This window comes from Diabrotica virgifera, chromosome 1 (assembly GCF_917563875.1).
Source record: "Diabrotica virgifera virgifera chromosome 1, PGI_DIABVI_V3a".
In the NCBI taxonomy this organism is placed as follows: Eukaryota; Metazoa; Arthropoda; class Insecta; order Coleoptera; family Chrysomelidae; genus Diabrotica; species Diabrotica virgifera.
Window position 1 is genome coordinate 79,079,300 of NC_065443.1, and position 20,167 is coordinate 79,099,466.

Here is a 20,167-nt window from a genome sequence, read left to right on the forward strand (position 1 = left end):
TAGTGGGGGTGATTTTCAGACGTCCAGAAAAAGTCCGTATTTCGTCCAGTACGGACGTCCAAAGGACGTTCATATTTATTCCACCCGAAGGACGTCCAACATCGGACGTCCGAAGGACGTACATATTTAGTCCACCGAAGGACGTCCAAAGGACGTTCATATTTATTCCACACTAAGTACGTCCAATGTCGGACGTTCAAAGGACATCCATTTATAGTCCATAGACATTAGGATTAAAACTGGACCTATTTTGGGCACGTATATTCAACTTCAAAAAGATGCTCTTAAGATTTATTTGTAGTATGGATACATTGATAAAAATTATAGGTATTTTTGCTTATTAAAATTAATTAGCAAACTTATGTCATCTTGGTAACTGGAATAATGAAAAATTGTAACAAATAATTTACAAATAAAATTTTCACACTTTACAAAAAAACAAAAACATGTTTTGAATATTAAACTGTACAATTTTGAATTAAATATAATTATCTTTTCGATTTAAACTATTTTATTAACATAATTAAGTTAATATTTTATTGCATTATTTTGCTATTTGATCCCGTAATTCGTATATTATGTCCAATATGGACGATCATAAAACGTCCGTATTTCGTCCAGTACGGACGTCCAAAGGACGTTCATATTTATTACACCCGAAGGACGTCCAACATCGGACGTCCGAAGGACGTACATATTTAGTCCACCGAAGGACGTCCAACGTCGGACGTCCGAAGGACGTACATATTTAGTCCACCGAAGGACGTCCAAAGGACGTCCGTTTATAGTCCATGGACGTTAGGACCAAAAATGGACCTATTTTGGACGTCCAGAGGACGTCGTGTGCTATTAGGGCAGAGGAGGATACAAACAGAGGAGGACTTAAACGGGCTGATGATAATAATACCAGCTTGTACAGGAATAGTGGATGGGTACCATATGTGCCATAATGCCTCATAGTGATGCAAAATGTGGTTGTCTCTTTCAAGTTATTTGCCAGAAAGTTGGCAGTTTAAGTCTCCATGAAACAATCCTATTGTATTCAGGTATCCCATATCCAGTAAGGGATCCATTATGAGTTTAGTGTTATTACTGTTTGTTTTCCACAGCGCTTCAGCAATATCGGAAAACCATAAATTATGATCTCCAGTATCTGCGTATTTTGAACCGAAGGTATACCTACTTATCTAAGGTTTTCTAGAGAGAACTTTATGGAGTTTTGACATCTAGGTACCACGTGGTATCTTTTACCTCATCGAAATGCCTTCTTTACAATTTGTCCTTATTAGTAGGTACGTTAGTATATTCAGTACAACCTTTGCGATAATCGCCTCACTCACCTGATATTTCGCTGGAATTAAATTCGTCCATTTAAACCTGCCTAAACACTATTCTGGGGTAGCAAGCAGGTACTTTCTACAAACCGATGAAAATAGGCCTACTTCAGTGGTTAGCGACCCTGCTCCCACGCCAGCTCATGAGATTTCACCATACCATATACCCTGCAACTCGTGACCCATAACCCTGTATACCCTATTTCTTCATATATATTTCTCCTGCTCCTAAAACCTGTGAAGGACACCGACACCACCAATACCGAGACAAGACATACAATAAATTATCTTACCAGACTTGTTATTGTGGAATTTCACAGGCGTGACTAGCACAGTTTGAATTGTTGTGGTACTATGGTGCAGAAAGCAACGGAAAACTACCACACTATATTATCTCCATATATATTTCTCCTGCTCCTAAAATCTCGTGAAGGACACCACCAATACCGAGACAAGACACACAATAAATTATCTTGACCAGACTTGTTATTGCGGAATTTCACAGGCGTGACTAGCACAGTTTGAATGGTTGTGGTACTATGGTGCAGAAAGCAACGAAAAACTAATTCACTATCTGTTTTCCCAAGATAATCAAATGTGTAAGAATCCTAAACATATGGCAGTTAGTTCGGAGCATCTCTTTAGTGGGGAGACGGTGCGAAAAATCTCCCCGACAGTGAATCAAGGAAAACGTCTTAAAATTCAAAAGAATGCTACTTGGAACATTACAAGTCTGTATCAACAAGAAAAACTGGACAACATTGTATCCGAGATGGATAGACTAAATATCCAACTATGTATTAGGACTAAGTGAAACCCGATGGCCAAACTCGAGAAAAGGTCAAACAGAAAATAGAACTCTGGAAACACTGATAAAAACCACTTTAATGGAGTAGGAACTCTTCTTAATACAGAAACTAATAACTCCTTAATGAATTTTGTACCCTACTCCGATAGAATAATTATATGCTTCAACTTCAGTCATAATCAGCAAACTCAACTGGTAAGTAGGTATACGTCCCTATACTGCTTGCAAGCTTGAGGAAGAAATCGAAGCAATTTACGAACAACTACAAGATGTATTAAAATAAGTTGAAATGTTTTTCGTTCTTAAGAAATCGCCCCTGTTTCTCTATCACTTTGAATTTAAATACTAATAGTGTAAGATGTAGTTAAAGGGATAATGTTCAAGTGTTCATCGATACCTACCTTATGATAATTAGCCGAAAAGTTTGAATAACAATAAAGTGTTTTATTATTATACTATACCAGACCGATAAACTAAAAAAAAATTAGACAAAAATATTTAGATAAAAGGTAGCACCAATCTGTAAAAACGCATTTATGGCAACATTAGATTATTGATTTGCTAAATTTTAGCTTATGTAAATTATACTGTAAAATGTAAAACTCTGATCAATTATGGTAGGGGCCCCAAGCGGGAATTTTTGTAGTTACTCGAGCGCGTCAGATTACCATATGGGGAGAAACCTGGTACCCTGCAGATGTACCTCTACCATATATTGGCATTATTGGCTCTTAACATAGGGGAGTTCGTTAAGGGAGACCCGAAAAAAATCTATCCTTAAAAACTCGAAATTGTCAGATTAAGATAAGGTAAGTTAAGTACACGAAAAAGAGTGTATATTTAAAAAATCTGACGATTTGAGCCGGGGGTAAGGAAATGGGTGAGTCCCAAAATTTCACAAGAAAACAGCGAATATTTCGCGAAATGAATACCAGATCGAAAAACTGTAAAATACATTTATTCAATATTTTTGAAAAATCTATCGAATGGCACAAACACGACCTGGTGGGGGTTACTTTAAAATCTTAAATAAGAGTTCCCATTTTTTATTGCAGATTTGTATTCCTTACGTAAAATAAGTAACTTTTATTCGAAACATTTTTTCGAATTATGGATAGATGCGGCGTTATAATCAGAAAAAACGATTGTTGAAAATGGAAAATTAAATTAAAAAATGGCAAGCGCCCACTAAATGGAAAACTTTACTTAACTTTTTTTGGTTTTAGGACCTACTCTTCACAACCCAATAGGTGCCCATAACGCTCGAGTGACTGCACATTTAGCATACTTTGCTCCCCTACCATTAACGCCAGATAATAAATTAAAGGTACCTACCTATTAAACTTTGTACTTTGTACTTTGTACTTGCACTTTATAGTGTTCATAATATTTTCGATTGGTTGGTGCCATCATAATTCGAAATTGAACGTTGAACATTACAATGAAATCTCATGTTCTTGTATTTAAATAACGGTTATACCTACATCTCTAGTTATACCCAACTCTACATAAAATCAATTTTCATAAACGATAAACGGATCGTGCAGCACATTTCATTTTATCATGAAAAATTATTTTTTGCTTTTCTTGCAAGTATGAACCGTTTAAGCAATTCATTTCATCAAATAAAATTTTATTTATGTCTTCATTATAGGGAATTGCCTATTACTTGTCAGCAATCAGCCAAGAAAACTCTTCTTGATGTTGACAACATTTTGACAGTTCCCTAACCTAAAAATTTTTCGAAACTTCAAAACTAATATGTAAGGCGTAAGGTAACATGTGTTTACCTTAGCAACATTGATGGATTTGCTACATCAATAATAAATTATAACGAATTATAATACTAAAATAAGCGTGTTTTATAAAAATAAATGAATATACAGAATGTCGTCTTTAACTGAAGAAGAATTGTTTTGTGACGCTGAAGAAGAGGATCAAATACTAATTGAAAAGGTAAAAATCAAATCTGATGAAGAGTATGCAGGAGATGATTATGATGATGACTACGAAGATGATATTGATTATAATACTGATGAAGAGTATTGGCAACAAAATTCCAGTCATTCTAACCAACAGCAATCATCTGGCAAAGTCAGTAATTACCAACCAAGTGAAAATTTATTTAAAAAGTATACTCATAAAATTAATGTTGAGAAGTATGAAGTGAATGCTCTTCCCCAACACACTACAAACTTATTAATGGAAAATCAAAAGCGTATGGAAAATGAAAGAAACCGTACAAAAGATAAACATGATAGAGCAACAGCAGAACAAGTTATGGATCCCCGAACCAGAATGATCTTATTTAAATTATTAAATAGAAACCTAATTTCAGAAATAAATGGATGTATATCAACGGGTAAAGAAGCAAACGTTTATCATGCATCTTCTAAAACTGACCAAGACTTTGCGATCAAAATTTACAAAACTTCCATCCTAGTGTTCAAGGATAGAGATAAATATGTTTCAGGGGAGTTTAGGTTTCGTCATGGGTATTGTAAACACAATCCAAGAAAAATGGTAAGGACCTGGGCTGAAAAAGAAATGAGAAATTTGGTTCGAATGCACTCCAATGGTTTAAACGTTCCGGAACCAATTTTGTTAAGGTCACATGTGCTGGTGATGACTTTTATTGGAAAAGAAGGTAAGTTAAGAGTATTTTATCTTTAGTTCATTTCATTTACCTATATTAAATTTTTTAAACGATTATATCATAACTATAATATACTTACCTTTTTAACATAAGGTTCAAAAGCTGTTGTCCCAGCCATAGGTCCCAGTTCTAGGTCTAGATCAAAAGCTCTGTGTTGTGTATAATTTGTATATGTCTTGTTTTTCCAACAATCAGTATAGCCCTTTTGAATTATATCTTAATTTGATATAAACTGACTTACTTAAATAAATTCTATTACACAATATAAAGTATAGTACTGTCTGAAGATAAGGAAGTAAGTAGGACCATAGTCCATCATCATCATCATCAATAGCGTTACAACTCATCGCAAGTCTTTGCCGTGTTAATATTGCCTTCTGTGTTTGTCAGCCTGTGCCACTATTTCCTATTGTGTCACTCCCATTTTCTCTAGATCTTCTCCGACTACATCTTTCCACCTTTTTCTAGACCTTTCTACAGACTCTCCCATCTGGCCTTTCTCAAAACGCAGTGTTTATAAGACTAATACCATAGTTCATCTATGATATTAAAAAGTTTGCTAGCCGCTGGCAGGGAAATTTATTAAAACAAAAATTAATTATAAGAAAACTCCTTTTAAATTACCTATCAATCAACAAGACAGGTTCTAGAACCAATACATACATCTATGTTTTATAATAAGTATATTCATGGACCAATTGGTTATTTTATTTTACTCTCAAAAGCAGAAGAAATTTAACTTTGGTTTAATTATTATAGTGAGTAGGTACCATCTTGTAGAAAAAAATTATTACATTAAAAAAAAATCAATGGGAAAATCCCAATAGTTGGCTGTATACCATAGTTTAAAAAACCAATACAGAAACAGAAGTAAAAACTTCGAGATGTATTCTGGTATAAAATCCTTTATTTAAAACTATAAAATGTCATGGATTGCAGAACATTTTCGTTCTAAACAGAACATCTTCAGTGCCTAGAATGAAGTATTTCCACGTTAGTTTAAAGCAAAAGGTTAAAAATGTGACTGTTAAAATGAAAAATGTGGGAATACTTACATCCTGCCGAGTATTTTGAAACTAGCACACTGTAAATAGTGTTAACATCATCATATATGGTTTACATAATGTAATATGTTAAAATGTTATGACTACAAGTCGATGTTAATAGATAAAGTGGAACACATGCTAAAAGGGTGCCATGGTTCCCTGCTCGAAGATGCTAGGTACTTGCCAATTCAATGGGCACAGACCAACTGAGAAATTAGGAAGTGGATATACAATTTGACAAGGGTGACATGACATGACAAGATAAAGCCAATTTTTGGTTAAAGTTTCATTTGATTTTGGATTTTTTAATAAAATGCAAAGGTTTGTCTGCAAAAATAATTTAAATTATTTGAATAATAAAATCTACTGTAAAGTTTAAATTAGCAACTCTCTATTCCAGAATAACTTATAGATTCATTAAATTTAATGCAGATATATTACATGGTTTAAGTTGTGACGTCATCGGATGTGAAATGACGAGATGAAAGTTGAGTTTTGTTGAAACAAGGAAATACACTACATAATAAAAGATAATTAGACTTGCGTGGAAAAACAAAGCTAAACAAACCGAAAAAACCCGAATTTAAGAGTATTTTTATGTGATGAAATGTTGGTTGCCTAACAAGGCAAGCAGGCAACAGGTTGAAGGTAAACGGTAGAATATTGCGAGAAAACAGTATATATACAAAAGGTGGCTATTTATTGTGTTAAATTTATTATTATACTATTGTAATAAATAATTATGTCTGTTAAAAGTTGGAAAATAATTGTTAACAAAATTAAATAACTAAAGATTACTGTTAGTGAGGTGTGAAGATGAGATGTGTGAAGGATATGATTGTATATAGTATTGTGAAATGAATAAAAGTATGTAATAATATAATAAAATTAAACTATGTGACATAAAGTCTAATTCATCTTTATGTAGTTTTTGAAAGGACTGAATGAATTGGAAGTAATGTATCTTGATAGTCTACCAACGTAGAATAGTGAATAAAATAATTAGAATGAGAGCTACCAATATAGGTCAAATTGTGGGTTGGTGTCAGTATGTAAAGAAGAATCTAAATTGAATAAGTATATGAAATAGAAAAGTATGAGATTGATTTCTATTGGTGATAGTGGAGTGAACAGACTGAACTAAATGAAATATATTTAAGTGCAGAACTTTATGAATGTATGTGATTGCAACTGAAATCAAACAAATGAAAAATGTGAAAAAATTATTTTAAATTGGGATAAATAGATATTGGAAGTTGACTGATATGAATGGAAATGAAAAGATAGATGAAAAAAGAAGAATAGTGAATGCATTAAAACTTAAATGTTATAGTCTGAAAGAAGTTTGACTGAATGGGTCGTAATGGATGTAGGTGTGCAGTATCCTATTGTTAAGTAAAGTCTAAGAATCTAAAAAGAAAGAAGTGACAGAATGTTACTAAGTAAGGAAAGTGATATATATGACAGACCAGAGTGATTGGATGTATGGTGTTTTTTATTATTGTAAACGGAGATGAGAGAAAATGAGTAAGTAACATAACAGGCAACAGGATAAGTGAGTGTGAAGAACATTCCAAAGAGACAATAAACCAGACTGATTTAAGGATTAATAATAATAAGAGCCATTTAAATAAATTATGAAAGAAATGGTGAGATGAGATATAGAGGACCTGAAAAAAGAGACAGAGACACAAGGTCAAACCAGAAATGACTAGGAGTGGAGAAAAATATGAAGGATAGGAAAATAGAAGAATCAAAACTGTGTTAGGGATGGGATAGTGGGGGAGGCAGTAATGAAGTTGAAAAGAAATTGCAAGTTGAGATATGTGTTAATGGGTGATTAGTATGGAAAGAGAAGATTGTTAGAAACTAGTGGGGTAGTGGAAAAAGAGGGGGAGGGGGAAAATGGAGAATAGGAGTAAAGGGGAAGGGGGGTGAGGGGAATAATGAGAGAAAACTAGGGTTGGATTAAGGGAATAGTTGTCGATGGATAGGAGTAAAAGGACGATTTAAAGTTGTTTGACGATTAACGCAATTGGGGCTGGTCCTCATGTCTCTGGAAATCTCAAGGTCCTCGTACAAATACAGGCGTAGATTGTTTCTGTCTTGGATGTTATGAATTAATTTAACACCATCAGGGATGTTAAGATGATGATTATTAACTTTTAAATGATGGGAAAAGGCTGATGTAGTGTCTCTTTTAGAATGTTCAGCAGATCTGGTTGAGAGTGATCTGTAAGTCCTGCCAATGTAAGAGGCATCACAATCAGAACAAGTCAGTCTATAAACACCACTACGATTCATATAGTGTATTGTATCCTTAGTATTTGTCAAAAAAGTGGCCAAGGGTATTTCCACGTTTAATCTTTTCAGATAGGTTGGGGTTATGATATGGTAGTGACCTGTAAATAGCAGAAGAGGAAGATGACTGATGGAAAGCAGAATTTTGAAGCAATCTAGATTCTCTTTTTCGGATGAGTTTATCTATTATAGAGGGATCGTAACCATTGTTGACAGCTATTTGTTTTATAATGTTGAGTTCTTTGTTGAATGAATCTGTTGACATAGGTATAGAGAAAAGTCTGTGTATGAAGCTTCTAAAAGCTGCTAGTTTGTGTGATAGAGGATGATTAGAAGAAAAATGAATTACATGGTCAGTTTGGGTGGGTTTACGAAAGATACCAAAGTTGAATTGGTTGTTAAGTCTGGTAATAGATAAATCAAGGAAATTAATGGCCTGAGAAGATTCTAGTTCCATGGTAAATTTGATATTAGGGTGAATTAAGTTAATTATGTCTATCTCAAGATCAAATTTGATCTAATCACCCATTAACACATATCTCAACTTGCAATTTCTTTTCAACTTCATTACTGCCTCCCCCACTATCCCATCCCTAACACAGTTTTGATTTTTCTATTTTCCTATCCTTCATATTTTTCTCCACTCCTAGTCATTTCTGGTTTGACCTTGTGTCTCTGTCTCTTTTTTCAGGTCCTCTATATCTCATCTCACCATTTCTTTCATAATTTATTTAAATGGCTCTTATTATTATTAATCCTTAAATCAGTCTGGTTTATTGTCTCTTTGGAATGTTCTTCACACTCACTTATCCTGTTGCCTGTTATGTTACTTACTCATTTTCTCTCATCTCCGTTTACAATAATAAAAAACACCATACATCCAATCACTCTGGTCTGTCATATATATCACTTTCCTTACTTAGTAACATTCTGTCACTTCTTTCTTTTTAGATTCTTAGACTTTACTTAACAATAGGATACTGCACACCTACATCCATTACGACCCATTCAGTCAAACTTCTTTCAGACTATAACATTTAAGTTTTAATGCATTCACTATTCTTCTTTTTTCATCTATCTTTTCATTTCCATTCATATCAGGCAACTTCCAATATCTATTTATCCCAATTTAAAATAATTCTTTCACATTTTTCATTTGTTTGATTTCAGTTGCAATCACATACATTCATAAAGTTCTGCACTTAAATATATTTCATTTAGTTCAGTCTGTTCACTCCACTATCACCAATAGAAATCAATCTCATACTTTTCTATTTCATATACTTATTCAATTTAGATTCTTCTTTACATACTGACACCAACCCACAATTTGACCTATATTGGTAGCTCTCATTCTAATTATTTTATTCACTATTCTACGTTGGTAGACTATCAAGATACATTACTTCCAATTCATTCAGTCCTTTCAAAAACTACATAAAGATGAATTAGACTTTATGTCACATAGTTTAATTTTATTATATTATTACATACTTTTATTCATTTCACAATACTATATACAATCATATCCTTCACACAATATCTACCTCACTAACAGTAATCTTTAGTTATTTAATTTTGTTAACAATTATTTTCCAACTTTTAACAGACATAATTATTCATTACAATAGTATAATAATAAATTTAACACAATAAATAGCCACCTTTTGTATATATACTGTTTTCTCGCAATATTCTACCGTTTACCTTCAACCTGTTGCCTGCTTGCCTTGTTAGGCAACCAACATTTCATCACATAAAAATACTCTTAAATTCGGGTTTTTTCGGTTTGTTTAGCTTTGTTTTTCCACGCAAGTCTAATTATCTTTTATTATGTAGTGTATTTCCTTGTTTCAACAAAACTCAACTTTCATCTCGTCATTTCACATCCGATGACGTCACAACTTAAACCATGTAATATATCTGCATTAAATTTAATGAATCTATAAGTTATTCTGGAATAGAGAGTTGCTAATTTAAACTTTACAGTAGATTTTATTATTCAAATAATTTAAATTATTTTTGCAGACAAACCTTTGCATTTTATTAAAAAATCCAAAATCAAATGAAACTTTAACCAAAAATTGGCTTTATCTTGTCATGTCATGTCACCCTTGTCAAATTGTATATCCACTTCCTAATTTCTCAGTTGGTCTGTGCCCATTGAATTGGCAAGTACCTAGCATCTTCGAGCAGGGAACCATGGCACCCTTTTAGCATGTGTTCCACTTTATCTATTAACATCGACTTGTAGTCATAACATTTTAACATATTACATTATGTAAACCATATATGATGATGTTAACACTATTTACAGTGTGCTAGTTTCAAAATACTCGGCAGGATGTAAGTATTCCCACATTTTTCATTTTAACAGTCACATTTTTAACCTTTTGCTTTAAACTAACGTGGAAATACTTCATTCTAGGCACTGAAGATGTTCTGTTTAGAACGAAAATGTTCTGCAATCCATGACATTTTATAGTTTTAAATAAACGATTTTATACCAGAATACATCTCGAAGTTTTTACTTCTGTATTGGTTAATTATTACATTGGCGTTGTAACTTATTCTACAACCTGGATTTTTCTTCCACCTATTCAACCATTCAGACTGCAGCGAAATTAAAATTCATATTAACAGTCGTTTATTCAGGCAGAGGTCTTTTTGAATAATTGAGTCTGATACTGCTATATCATATTCTACGTTTCATAAAACATAAACAACATATACTTCTGATTAAATAATTACAAATTTTACAGGGCTGAAATAGTTCGATTGAACCTAACTTTCCTTGTACAAACATGCAAATAAAACAAGTTAAAGCTCTTCGATTTTTTTCAATATATAGAAAACTATTAGAGATTTTTATTGAAAATAGACAGGATTATGGCAGGAATATCTAAAAAAAATAACAGTGAAATTTGTGGACCCCTTAAAAAACTTATGGGGGTTATGTTCCCTTAAATCCCCCCAAATATGTATATATATTATAGGTACCTATGTTCCAATTAAATTATTATTGTGGTACCATTAGTTAAACACAATGTTTTTTAGAACTTTTTTGCCTCTTAATAGTTTTTCAATAAGCAAGTTTTTATCGAGATATTATGAACATTTGTAAAATCCACCACATATTTGTAAATGGTTAAGTAAGATTGTAGAATATTATTTTCTTAATATTATTACCAGGTCTCTATAGTCTTACTTAACCATTTAAAAATGTGTGGTGTGTGTTCACAAAGAGGGGATGGCATTGATAACCTTTATGCCACAGGTATTATAATGTGTGGTGTATTTTACAAATGTTCAAAATATCTTATAATAATGTTCAAAATATAATTTAATTGGAACATACACAAATATTTGAAGGGGTTTAACTCACTGCCACTGGCTCTCATAAGAGCCAAACATCATGCACAAGCTAGTGCCACCGACTCTTAAAAGAGCCACTGTTGAAAACTTTTGTTATGTGAGATATGGAATCCGCTCCTTGTTGAAACTAACCGAAAATTGGTGGCAATTAACATGTTAAGTGAACAAAACCTCCATAAAATTTTTATAGGGTGCACAAATTTCATTGTTATTGTTTTAAGATGTTTCTGCCATAATAATGCCACATGTTCATTTTCAGCAAAAACTCCCTAATAGTTTTCGATATACATATTGGAAAAAAAGTTAGGTTCAATCGAACTATTTTTGGTCCCAGAATATGTGATTTAATTTATGACCTGCCTTGCAGGTCTTCCTAAGGAAACTAGTAACATTTTTATAGTTTAGTTTTATCCACATTTTTTTCCAATTTCAGTTGTTCTTTCAATGTTCATTCAACAACTTTCTTCTTTAATATCTGCTGTTTCTGTTTCTATAGGTTAGGTTAGGTTATGTCCAATATGAGTGAGTGTTTAATCACCCTTCCACTTGACCTAAGAGGTCTTTTGTGGCTCATGCCTAAGTTAAAGTTGTCCCTTCAGCCCAGCCTTTCTAATAACATCTACTACAACCTTAGGTGACACTTCTACAAACTCATAATAAGGCTTGAGTTAATAATGCTCAAATGTATTGAGCCTTATCCTATTCAATCCTGGGCAGTTGGAGAATCTGCTATTCACATTCTCTGTCAGTCTGATTTTGTTCATGTGCCCCTTAAGGTGGCAGTGTCCTGTTAGAAGATCTATGATAATTTGCAGAACAATCCTATTCATGTCTAGTAGATCTTTAGATCTCTTCTTCAAAGGTTCACCTATAAAAGCCTTTGAATGTTGAGACCCCACTACTTGTTAGTACTAGTGGTTACATTTCATCAGTTCCACCTAGTCCGATATTGTTCTTCTGGCTGTTCTTGCTATGCCAATGACAGGTTCTGGGCCTAAGTTAGATTGTAATCCATTTAGCGTAGAATTTAACATATATTTACATATCACACCTCCACTCAAAGAGTGTCCTAAGTCAAAAAAACAAAGTTTCGAGAAAACGACGTTTAAAGTTTGTCCTACAATATTGTCGGGTTTAATTCAAAAACTATTAAGATTAGAATAATAACGATTTTAGTCAGTTACAATGGTTTTTGAAGTTCTATAAAATAGCGTATTAAGTATATTAAAAATAAAAAAAAATTTTTGGGTTGTGACACTATACAGATATTTTTTTGAGTTGTGAAACTATACAGATAAAATAACGAAAAATTTACGAAATATTATTTATCAAAAGTGACACTTGCAACACAGAATATAATATCATTATTATTATCTGGTTAACAGACTTATACTTCTTAATGATGTAACTTTAAATACAAGTAACAACATTAAACACCAAATACTGCAAAAAGAAAGATAAATACGTGATAAATGTGTCACTTTTCTTGAGCACATACGCAGATTGTTTTGAATAAAGTAATCACATATAATACTGTCTTAACTCGACAAACGGCGCTTTATATACATCTTAGATGGACTAATGCTTTGCACAAGTCGATATGTGACACTGTTTGTGTTCGGTGCGTCGTTGATTTTGGATAATCATATAATGACACTAGTGTCATCTAACAATAAATACTTGACCCATAGACGTGACACTTTGTGAGATAGAAGTTTATAGTTTTATGAAACTGTGGTGCAAGATTTTAAAAAATTTTGAGCTATAACACTCTTTGAGTGGAGGTGCGATATTATATTGTTGATTTCATTGTAATATTGGTTGTAGGTTGGCCAGCTCCAAAACTTAAAGATGTTGAACTAAGTCAATCAAAAGCAAGAGAAATATATAGAGAAATAATAGTCATTATGTGGAAACTCTATAATAAATGCAAATTGGTCCATGCTGATTTATCAGAATTTAACATGCTCTACCACAATGGACAGATAGTTATAATAGATGTTTCTCAATCAGTAGAACATGACCATCCACATGCCTTGGACTTTTTAAGAAAAGATTGTACCAATATTACAGACTACTTCAGGAAAAGAGAAGTTGCTACCTTAGGAATTAAAGAACTTTTTGATTTTATTACTGATCCAAGTATAACAGACAACAATATGGAAGAATGTTTAGATACATTGGCTGAGAAAGCTGCTGAGAAAACAGAACTTACATCAAATGAACAGGTAACATTACTCTGTGTTAAATAATATCGTTTTAAAATGATGTACAGCGTTACAGGTTTTAAATACAAGGTTTTGCTAAGTGTAAGCCTTTTGCCATCATTATTTTTGTCTTTATACCTGTGCAGGATTAGCTTCCCTATTTACATTTCCCGTAAATTAAATATTGGGTTCCTTCCTAAATGTCTTTCTTAGGTCTTCTTTGGTCTTCCTTCCTATTCCTTCCTGTAACTAGCAGATCAGTGAATCTTCATATTGAGAGATTAACATGTTGAAGTTCAACAAGGCTGAGCCATCTTAACATTTGATCTCTCATTTTTGGTCCACCCCTAGACTTTCTGTAATATACTCATTCTTAATTTTATCCTTTTTTGTCACTACAATTATCTATCTAACCATTCTCATTTTCGCCATATGTATTTGTTGTTCATCTTATTTCTAAGCTTCTAATATTTTACTAAGTTTTAAACTTTGTCTCCACTGTTCCAGCTTTTGCTCTATTGTCCTTTTCATGATCATTTTTCAGTGCGTAACAAATGATATGAAAATGGGTAAGTCCGTGATAATATACATTTATGACATTTATTCTAACATGACATTTTAGTTAAATCTGACAGTTGTCACATTTTATTTTCAATTTGGAATAAAAACAAATCAAATGTGTTTCTTGCATTTATAAAATGGTATTTTCTTTGATTTGTATAGTCTTATAAATTATACAGATTATATTTGTAATATTATTATCTAATTAAAAAAAAAATTATTTTTTTATTATGGCGCCATCTATCGACAACTAGAATAACTAGAATAAATGTTATAAAAATGTCACCGACGAAATGTAATCACCGACGTGCCTTTTTTTCTGTCACATACAATTTAATGCGTTAGAAAGAGATCGAAAAACTGTGATGCACTGAAAGATGATCATGAGAAATACTGTAAATCCCTTTCAGTATCTAACAATAAAACACTGAAAACGTTTGTTTTCTATACTTCCACAAAATTTATTATAAAACTATGCGACTACAGCTGTTTCGGCAGAGTGCCTTTCTCAAGTGATTTAGTTTACTATGTGTTTGCCTTTTTAAAGTCTTTAACTGAAGAGGTTGAGGAGTGGGGAGCTGTTTGTCTCGAGTTGGTCATTCAGAATTATATCTGTATTTTTTAATTTTTTAATTTCCATAGATTCTAATAAAGATAGCTTAAGGCCTTTATTTTGAATATGCAGAATTTGAAACTCTTCATTAAAAGAATGATTATGATCTAGAAGGTGAAGTGCGTATGTAGAAGTGTCTGTTTTTCTATTGTTGAAAGCCCATTTGTGTTCTGCTATCCGTTTGTCAAAGGTTCTGCCAGTTTGACCGATGTAAGTTTTCGGACAGTCACCACAAGTTAGTTTGTAGACACCACTCTGTAGTTTTTTTTCTCTTTCGGCTCTTATTGTTCTTAATATATTTGCTTCAGATGTTGTTAGTTCTGAAAGCTGGTGTTATTCCTTTCTTTTTTATGTTTCTGGCTAGTTTTGTTGTTATCTTGCCAGTATATGTGATAGAGCAGAAGGTAATGGGTTCTTTCTGTGGTGGTGGATAGACTAATTTCAGGGCTTTCTTATGGAGTTTTTGGTTTCAGCTTGTACATACGCACTTCACCTTCTAGATCATAATCATTCTTTTAATGAAGAGTTTCAAATTCTACATATTCAAAATAAAGGCCTTAAGCTATCTTTATTAGAATCTATGGAAATTAATAAATTAAAAAATCCAGATATAATTTTGAATGACCAACACGAGACAAACAGCTCCCCACTCCTCAACCTCTTCAGTTAAAGACTTTAAAAAGGCAAACACATAGTAAACTTAATCACTTGAGAAAGGCACTCTGCCGAAACAGCTGTAGTCGCATAGTTATAATAAATTTTGTTGAAGTATAGAAAACAAACGTTTTCAGTTTTTTATTGTTAGATAAAATGAACTTCCATCAAGTAACAGTCGAATCAACCAGCCCTTTCAGTATGTCCTACTAACACTATATCATCAACATACATACATTAAGCACAATGGAATGCTAACTTGTTTCGCTGTTATATTATCCAAAACTAATGAGAATAAATTAATAAACACTAAGCACTTAGTCCTGATGCAATTCTACTTTCACATGAAATGTATCAGTCTTTCCCACATCTGCCCTAATACTAATAGTTACTCTCTCATACATGTCTCACACATGCTCCATTTATATTGTTGCTTTTCTCTACTTACCACAATTATTTGTATCCTTCACCTACTTCTTTCACCCTTTGCCTTCACTTACTCTCTTGAATGCAATAAATTTATATTTTCCTTTTTTTAATCTACAAACTCCATACTCTTACCTGTAAGACTTCCAAGATTCCAAGACCTTAGCCCGATTTGTCTAACCTGTAATAGTGTAAGCCCCTGGAAAGTGTAAGCCTTGCCTCTGTTCTACATATTATTAGCTGAGTGAGTGCTTGTAGACTGCGTGATTGATAAGTAGATGTTTAACGGGGACGAAGTAAATTTATTATGAGGGTTTATGGCTATGTATACAATCTTACAGTAAAGATGAAAAGATTAATACAATTGTTAGTATACAAGCTTAAGACCAATGGTCTGGATTCTGGATTTATTTCACCATAGCTACAGCTATAACTTTATGATCAATAATTGTCAAAGACTATGCAGTATAGGTAGAAGTGCCAAGCTTATAATCTTATATCACCACTATGTATTAGCTACAATACATTTTTTTTCTCTGATTCTGGCCTTGGTTTAGAACTAGAACCTTTAGCCACGTAATTGTATACTTATCACTAACTCAGGTGTAATGTGTAGTGTGTGTGTTGAGTAAGTGTCTTGTTACTTTGCAAAGTCGACGTCATTGTCTTTGCAAAGAGACGCTAATTCTATCCGAACGTCTGCGGTCCCTCCGGTGAGTACCGATCCCACAAGGACAGAAACTATTTTCATTTATTAATTTATAATAAATGAAAAAATTCCTGACCCTGGTGGGATTCGAACTCACTACCATTCGGAACTTTCGATCCAAAGGTTAGGCGCTCTTACCACTGAGCCACAGAGGGGGTTACTACACTACATAAATATTGTGTATCATTAGGACTTATTTAGCGTGTATTTCACAGTGCTCACATGCCGTGCACAAGCATAAAATTTGATAAAAGAAAGTCTAGACCCAAAAACAAAAACCTCTTAAAAATTGCACCCATAAAAAATATGTTATAGAATAGAATGAGAGATTAATGGGTTTGGAATTTCACCAGTTAAAGATGTAGTAGAAAAAGTAGGGAATACAGAAATTATATGTAGAAAACCGTTTGAATACCAAAGAAGAAAATGTAGCCCATACTTAGATGCTCTGATTATTTAATTAGACAAACGAATGGATCTAGTTCAAGACTGAAAATAAAAGGAACATATTCTGCATTATTTAAAATTGTTTTAGCTTCTAAACAATATTTTATATTTTTCATTTTTTAGGTAGATGAAGAAGTTTTTAAACAGGCATATATTCCAAAGCGTTTAACTGAAGTCATCGATTTTGAAAGAGACATAAATCAAGCTAAAGCCGGCTTGGCAGATAATCTAGTATATAAAACATTAGTAGGTCTTAAGTCTGATCTTAGTGGTACAGTACAAACTCCCGAAATACTAAATAGCAATGAAAATCATTCTGACAGCGAAGAGAATAGCGAATCTGGTACGGATTCTGACGATTCCGATGATGAAAGTAAATTTAAGGATTGTTCCAGACCAAAACACGAAACTTTAGAAGAGAAAAAAGCTAGGAAAAAGGCAGTTAAAGAGGCTCAAGCCGAGAAACGGAAGGTCAAGGTCAAAAAGCATATAAAAAAGAGGAAAGAGAAAGTTTCTTCTAAAAAATAATTATAGTTTTTTTTGTGAAAAATAATTATTTAATAAATATATATGTCTTGTTTAATTTGTTGTCATTTTAAAGAAAAAAGTATTTTTTTTTGAATGATGTTTAGGATCAATTTTATTATGAAACAGTGTCACATTTAAAACTATCTTTACATATAAATAATGAAATTGCAAACGGTTGGTAAACAATTTTCAGAATTGTCTATTTTGATGAAACTTTCACATTTTGTGGATAAAAAATATTTAATACACAAAGTTATTGATAACGCACACTTAAAAAATTATCAACTTTCTTAAATGGATTGCTACATTCTACAAGTTTCAGTAGTTCCGGCAGACTGCTGGGAAGAACGACTGTATCATCGGCATATTTTATTAATTGTTTCTACACTATTACTTTTAAGAGCCTCTGCAAATATCTTTTCCGTGTACAGATTAAAGAAAAGTGGTGCAATATACATCTCTGAGCTATATTATGCTAATTTCTGGTATTGTACGCAATTACTCTGTAACTTAACCCGAATTGGATGTTGGCCACTTACTGCTTCACCACTAGTACAAGTTAGTGCAGCCGATACGTGAAATAATTGTGCATTTAATGATAGAAGTATATAATTTGGATCGCATATACTACACATACAAAGGTTCAAATTTAGATATGAGCCATCTCCGATTTTGCCTTTTACAAAAATGGAGGGCATTTAAAATGGCGACTATACATATGTGACTAATAGCACGATAACTTTTGAACGAGACGTCCGATTTCAACCAAATTTGGTATATAGGTTCTTTTTTTGATGCATAAGGTCGAGATCTTGAACAGGAAGAATCAGTTTACCAGAAGTTGTGTTTTTACTGGTTTTTATGTAAAAATAGTTGTTTTTTTTTCAATTCTTTCACCCTGTATGTATTAATTTTTCAAAAAGTTAATACCGCCATTGAAAAGAGCGTAAATATATTTTTAGGAAATATTTTGAGCTTTTTAGTTATGTTAATTACCATTTAATAAATGCATAACGTATCTTCACATGTACCTATGTGCGGCAAATTCGTGCAAATATAAGAATTATTGTGCATTTAATGGTAGAAGCATATAATTTGGACCATATATACTACACATATAAAGGTTCAAATTTAGATATGAGGCAATCTCAGTTTTTGTTTCTTTTTCAAAAATGGCGAGCATTCAAAATGGCGACTATACACGTGTGACTAATAGCACGATAACTTTTGAACGAGACGTCAGATTTCAACCAAATTTGGTATATAGGTTCTTTTTGATGAATAAGATCGAGGCCTTGAACCGGAAGAATCAGTTTACCAGAAGTTGTAATTTTACTGTTTTTTTATGTACAAATATGGTGTTTCTTTTTCAATTCTTTCACCCTGTATATATATATTTTTCAAAAAGGTAATATCGCCATTGAAAAGAGTGTAAAAATATTTTTTAGGAAATATTTTAAACTTTTTAGTTATGTTAATTACCATTTAATAAATGCATAACGTATGTTCACATGTACCTACGGGCGGCAGATTTATTTTGAATGCCCGTTATTTTTGTAAAAGACAAAATCCGAGGTGGCCTCATATCTAAATTTGAATCTTTGTATGTGTAGTATGTGTGGTCCAAATTATATACTACTACCATTAAATGCACAATAATTCTTATATTATTATTTGCACGAATCTGTCGCACATAGGTACCTACATATTTTAATAAATCATCCCAAATTTTGGCATATGCCGATGACGTGGACCTAGTTGCCCGCACAACACTCAAACTAGAAGAAATGTATACCACCTTCTCAAATGCCTCAAAAAATATGGGCCTGACAGTAAACGAGGAGAAAACTAAGATGGTGGCATCAACACCCAACAATAGAGCCATAAAAATCGGTCACCAATTCTCTGTTGATAACTCTACCTTTGAAGTGGTGTACAAATTCACATACTTAGGCTCCCTGATCACCAAGGAAAACGTCATGATAGAAGAAATCAAGCGAAGGATAATCCTAGCGAACAAATGCTATTTTGGACTGAGTAGACATATGAGAAGCAGAAACTTAAGCCAAAAAACAAAAATAACCATATACAAAACCCTTATACAACCAGTGTTGACATATGGATCGGAGACATGGACCATCTCCAAGGCAGATGAAAACCTTCTGCTTATATTTGAACGAAGGATCCTGAGAGGCATATTCGGTGGCATCTGTGAAAATGGTATTTGGAGGAGGAGGTACAACTACGAGGTATACCACAGATATAAACATATATTTGGTGGAAAAGACGTAGTATCTCTTATAAGAATAGGACGACTAAGATATGCAGGACATCTAGCAAGATCACAGCATAACAACCCTCCTAGAAGAATCCTTATGTCACAACCTGTGGGAAGTAGAAATAGGGGTAGGCCAAAACTTAGATGGAAAGATGGTGTAGATGAGGATGGGAGAAAAATAGGCGCAGCAAACTGGCAACGGTTGGCAATGGATAGGACTGACT

At 33.0% G+C, this 20,167-nt stretch overlaps 1 protein-coding gene across 1 annotated transcript; it reads left to right on the plus strand.

Moving 5' to 3' along the window:
• The first annotated feature begins 3,836 nt into the window (after positions 1 to 3,836).
• Positions 3,837 to 17,720, plus strand: LOC126878912 (serine/threonine-protein kinase RIO1). The gene is made up of 3 exons (XM_050641801.1): positions 3,837 to 4,789; positions 13,348 to 13,748; positions 17,261 to 17,720. Exons 1-3 carry the CDS (start codon positions 4,030 to 4,032, stop codon positions 17,663 to 17,665), a joined length of 1,566 nt encoding a protein of 521 aa, XP_050497758.1. The 5' UTR covers positions 3,837 to 4,029; the 3' UTR covers positions 17,666 to 17,720.
• The last annotated feature ends 2,447 nt before the right edge of the window (positions 17,721 to 20,167 follow it).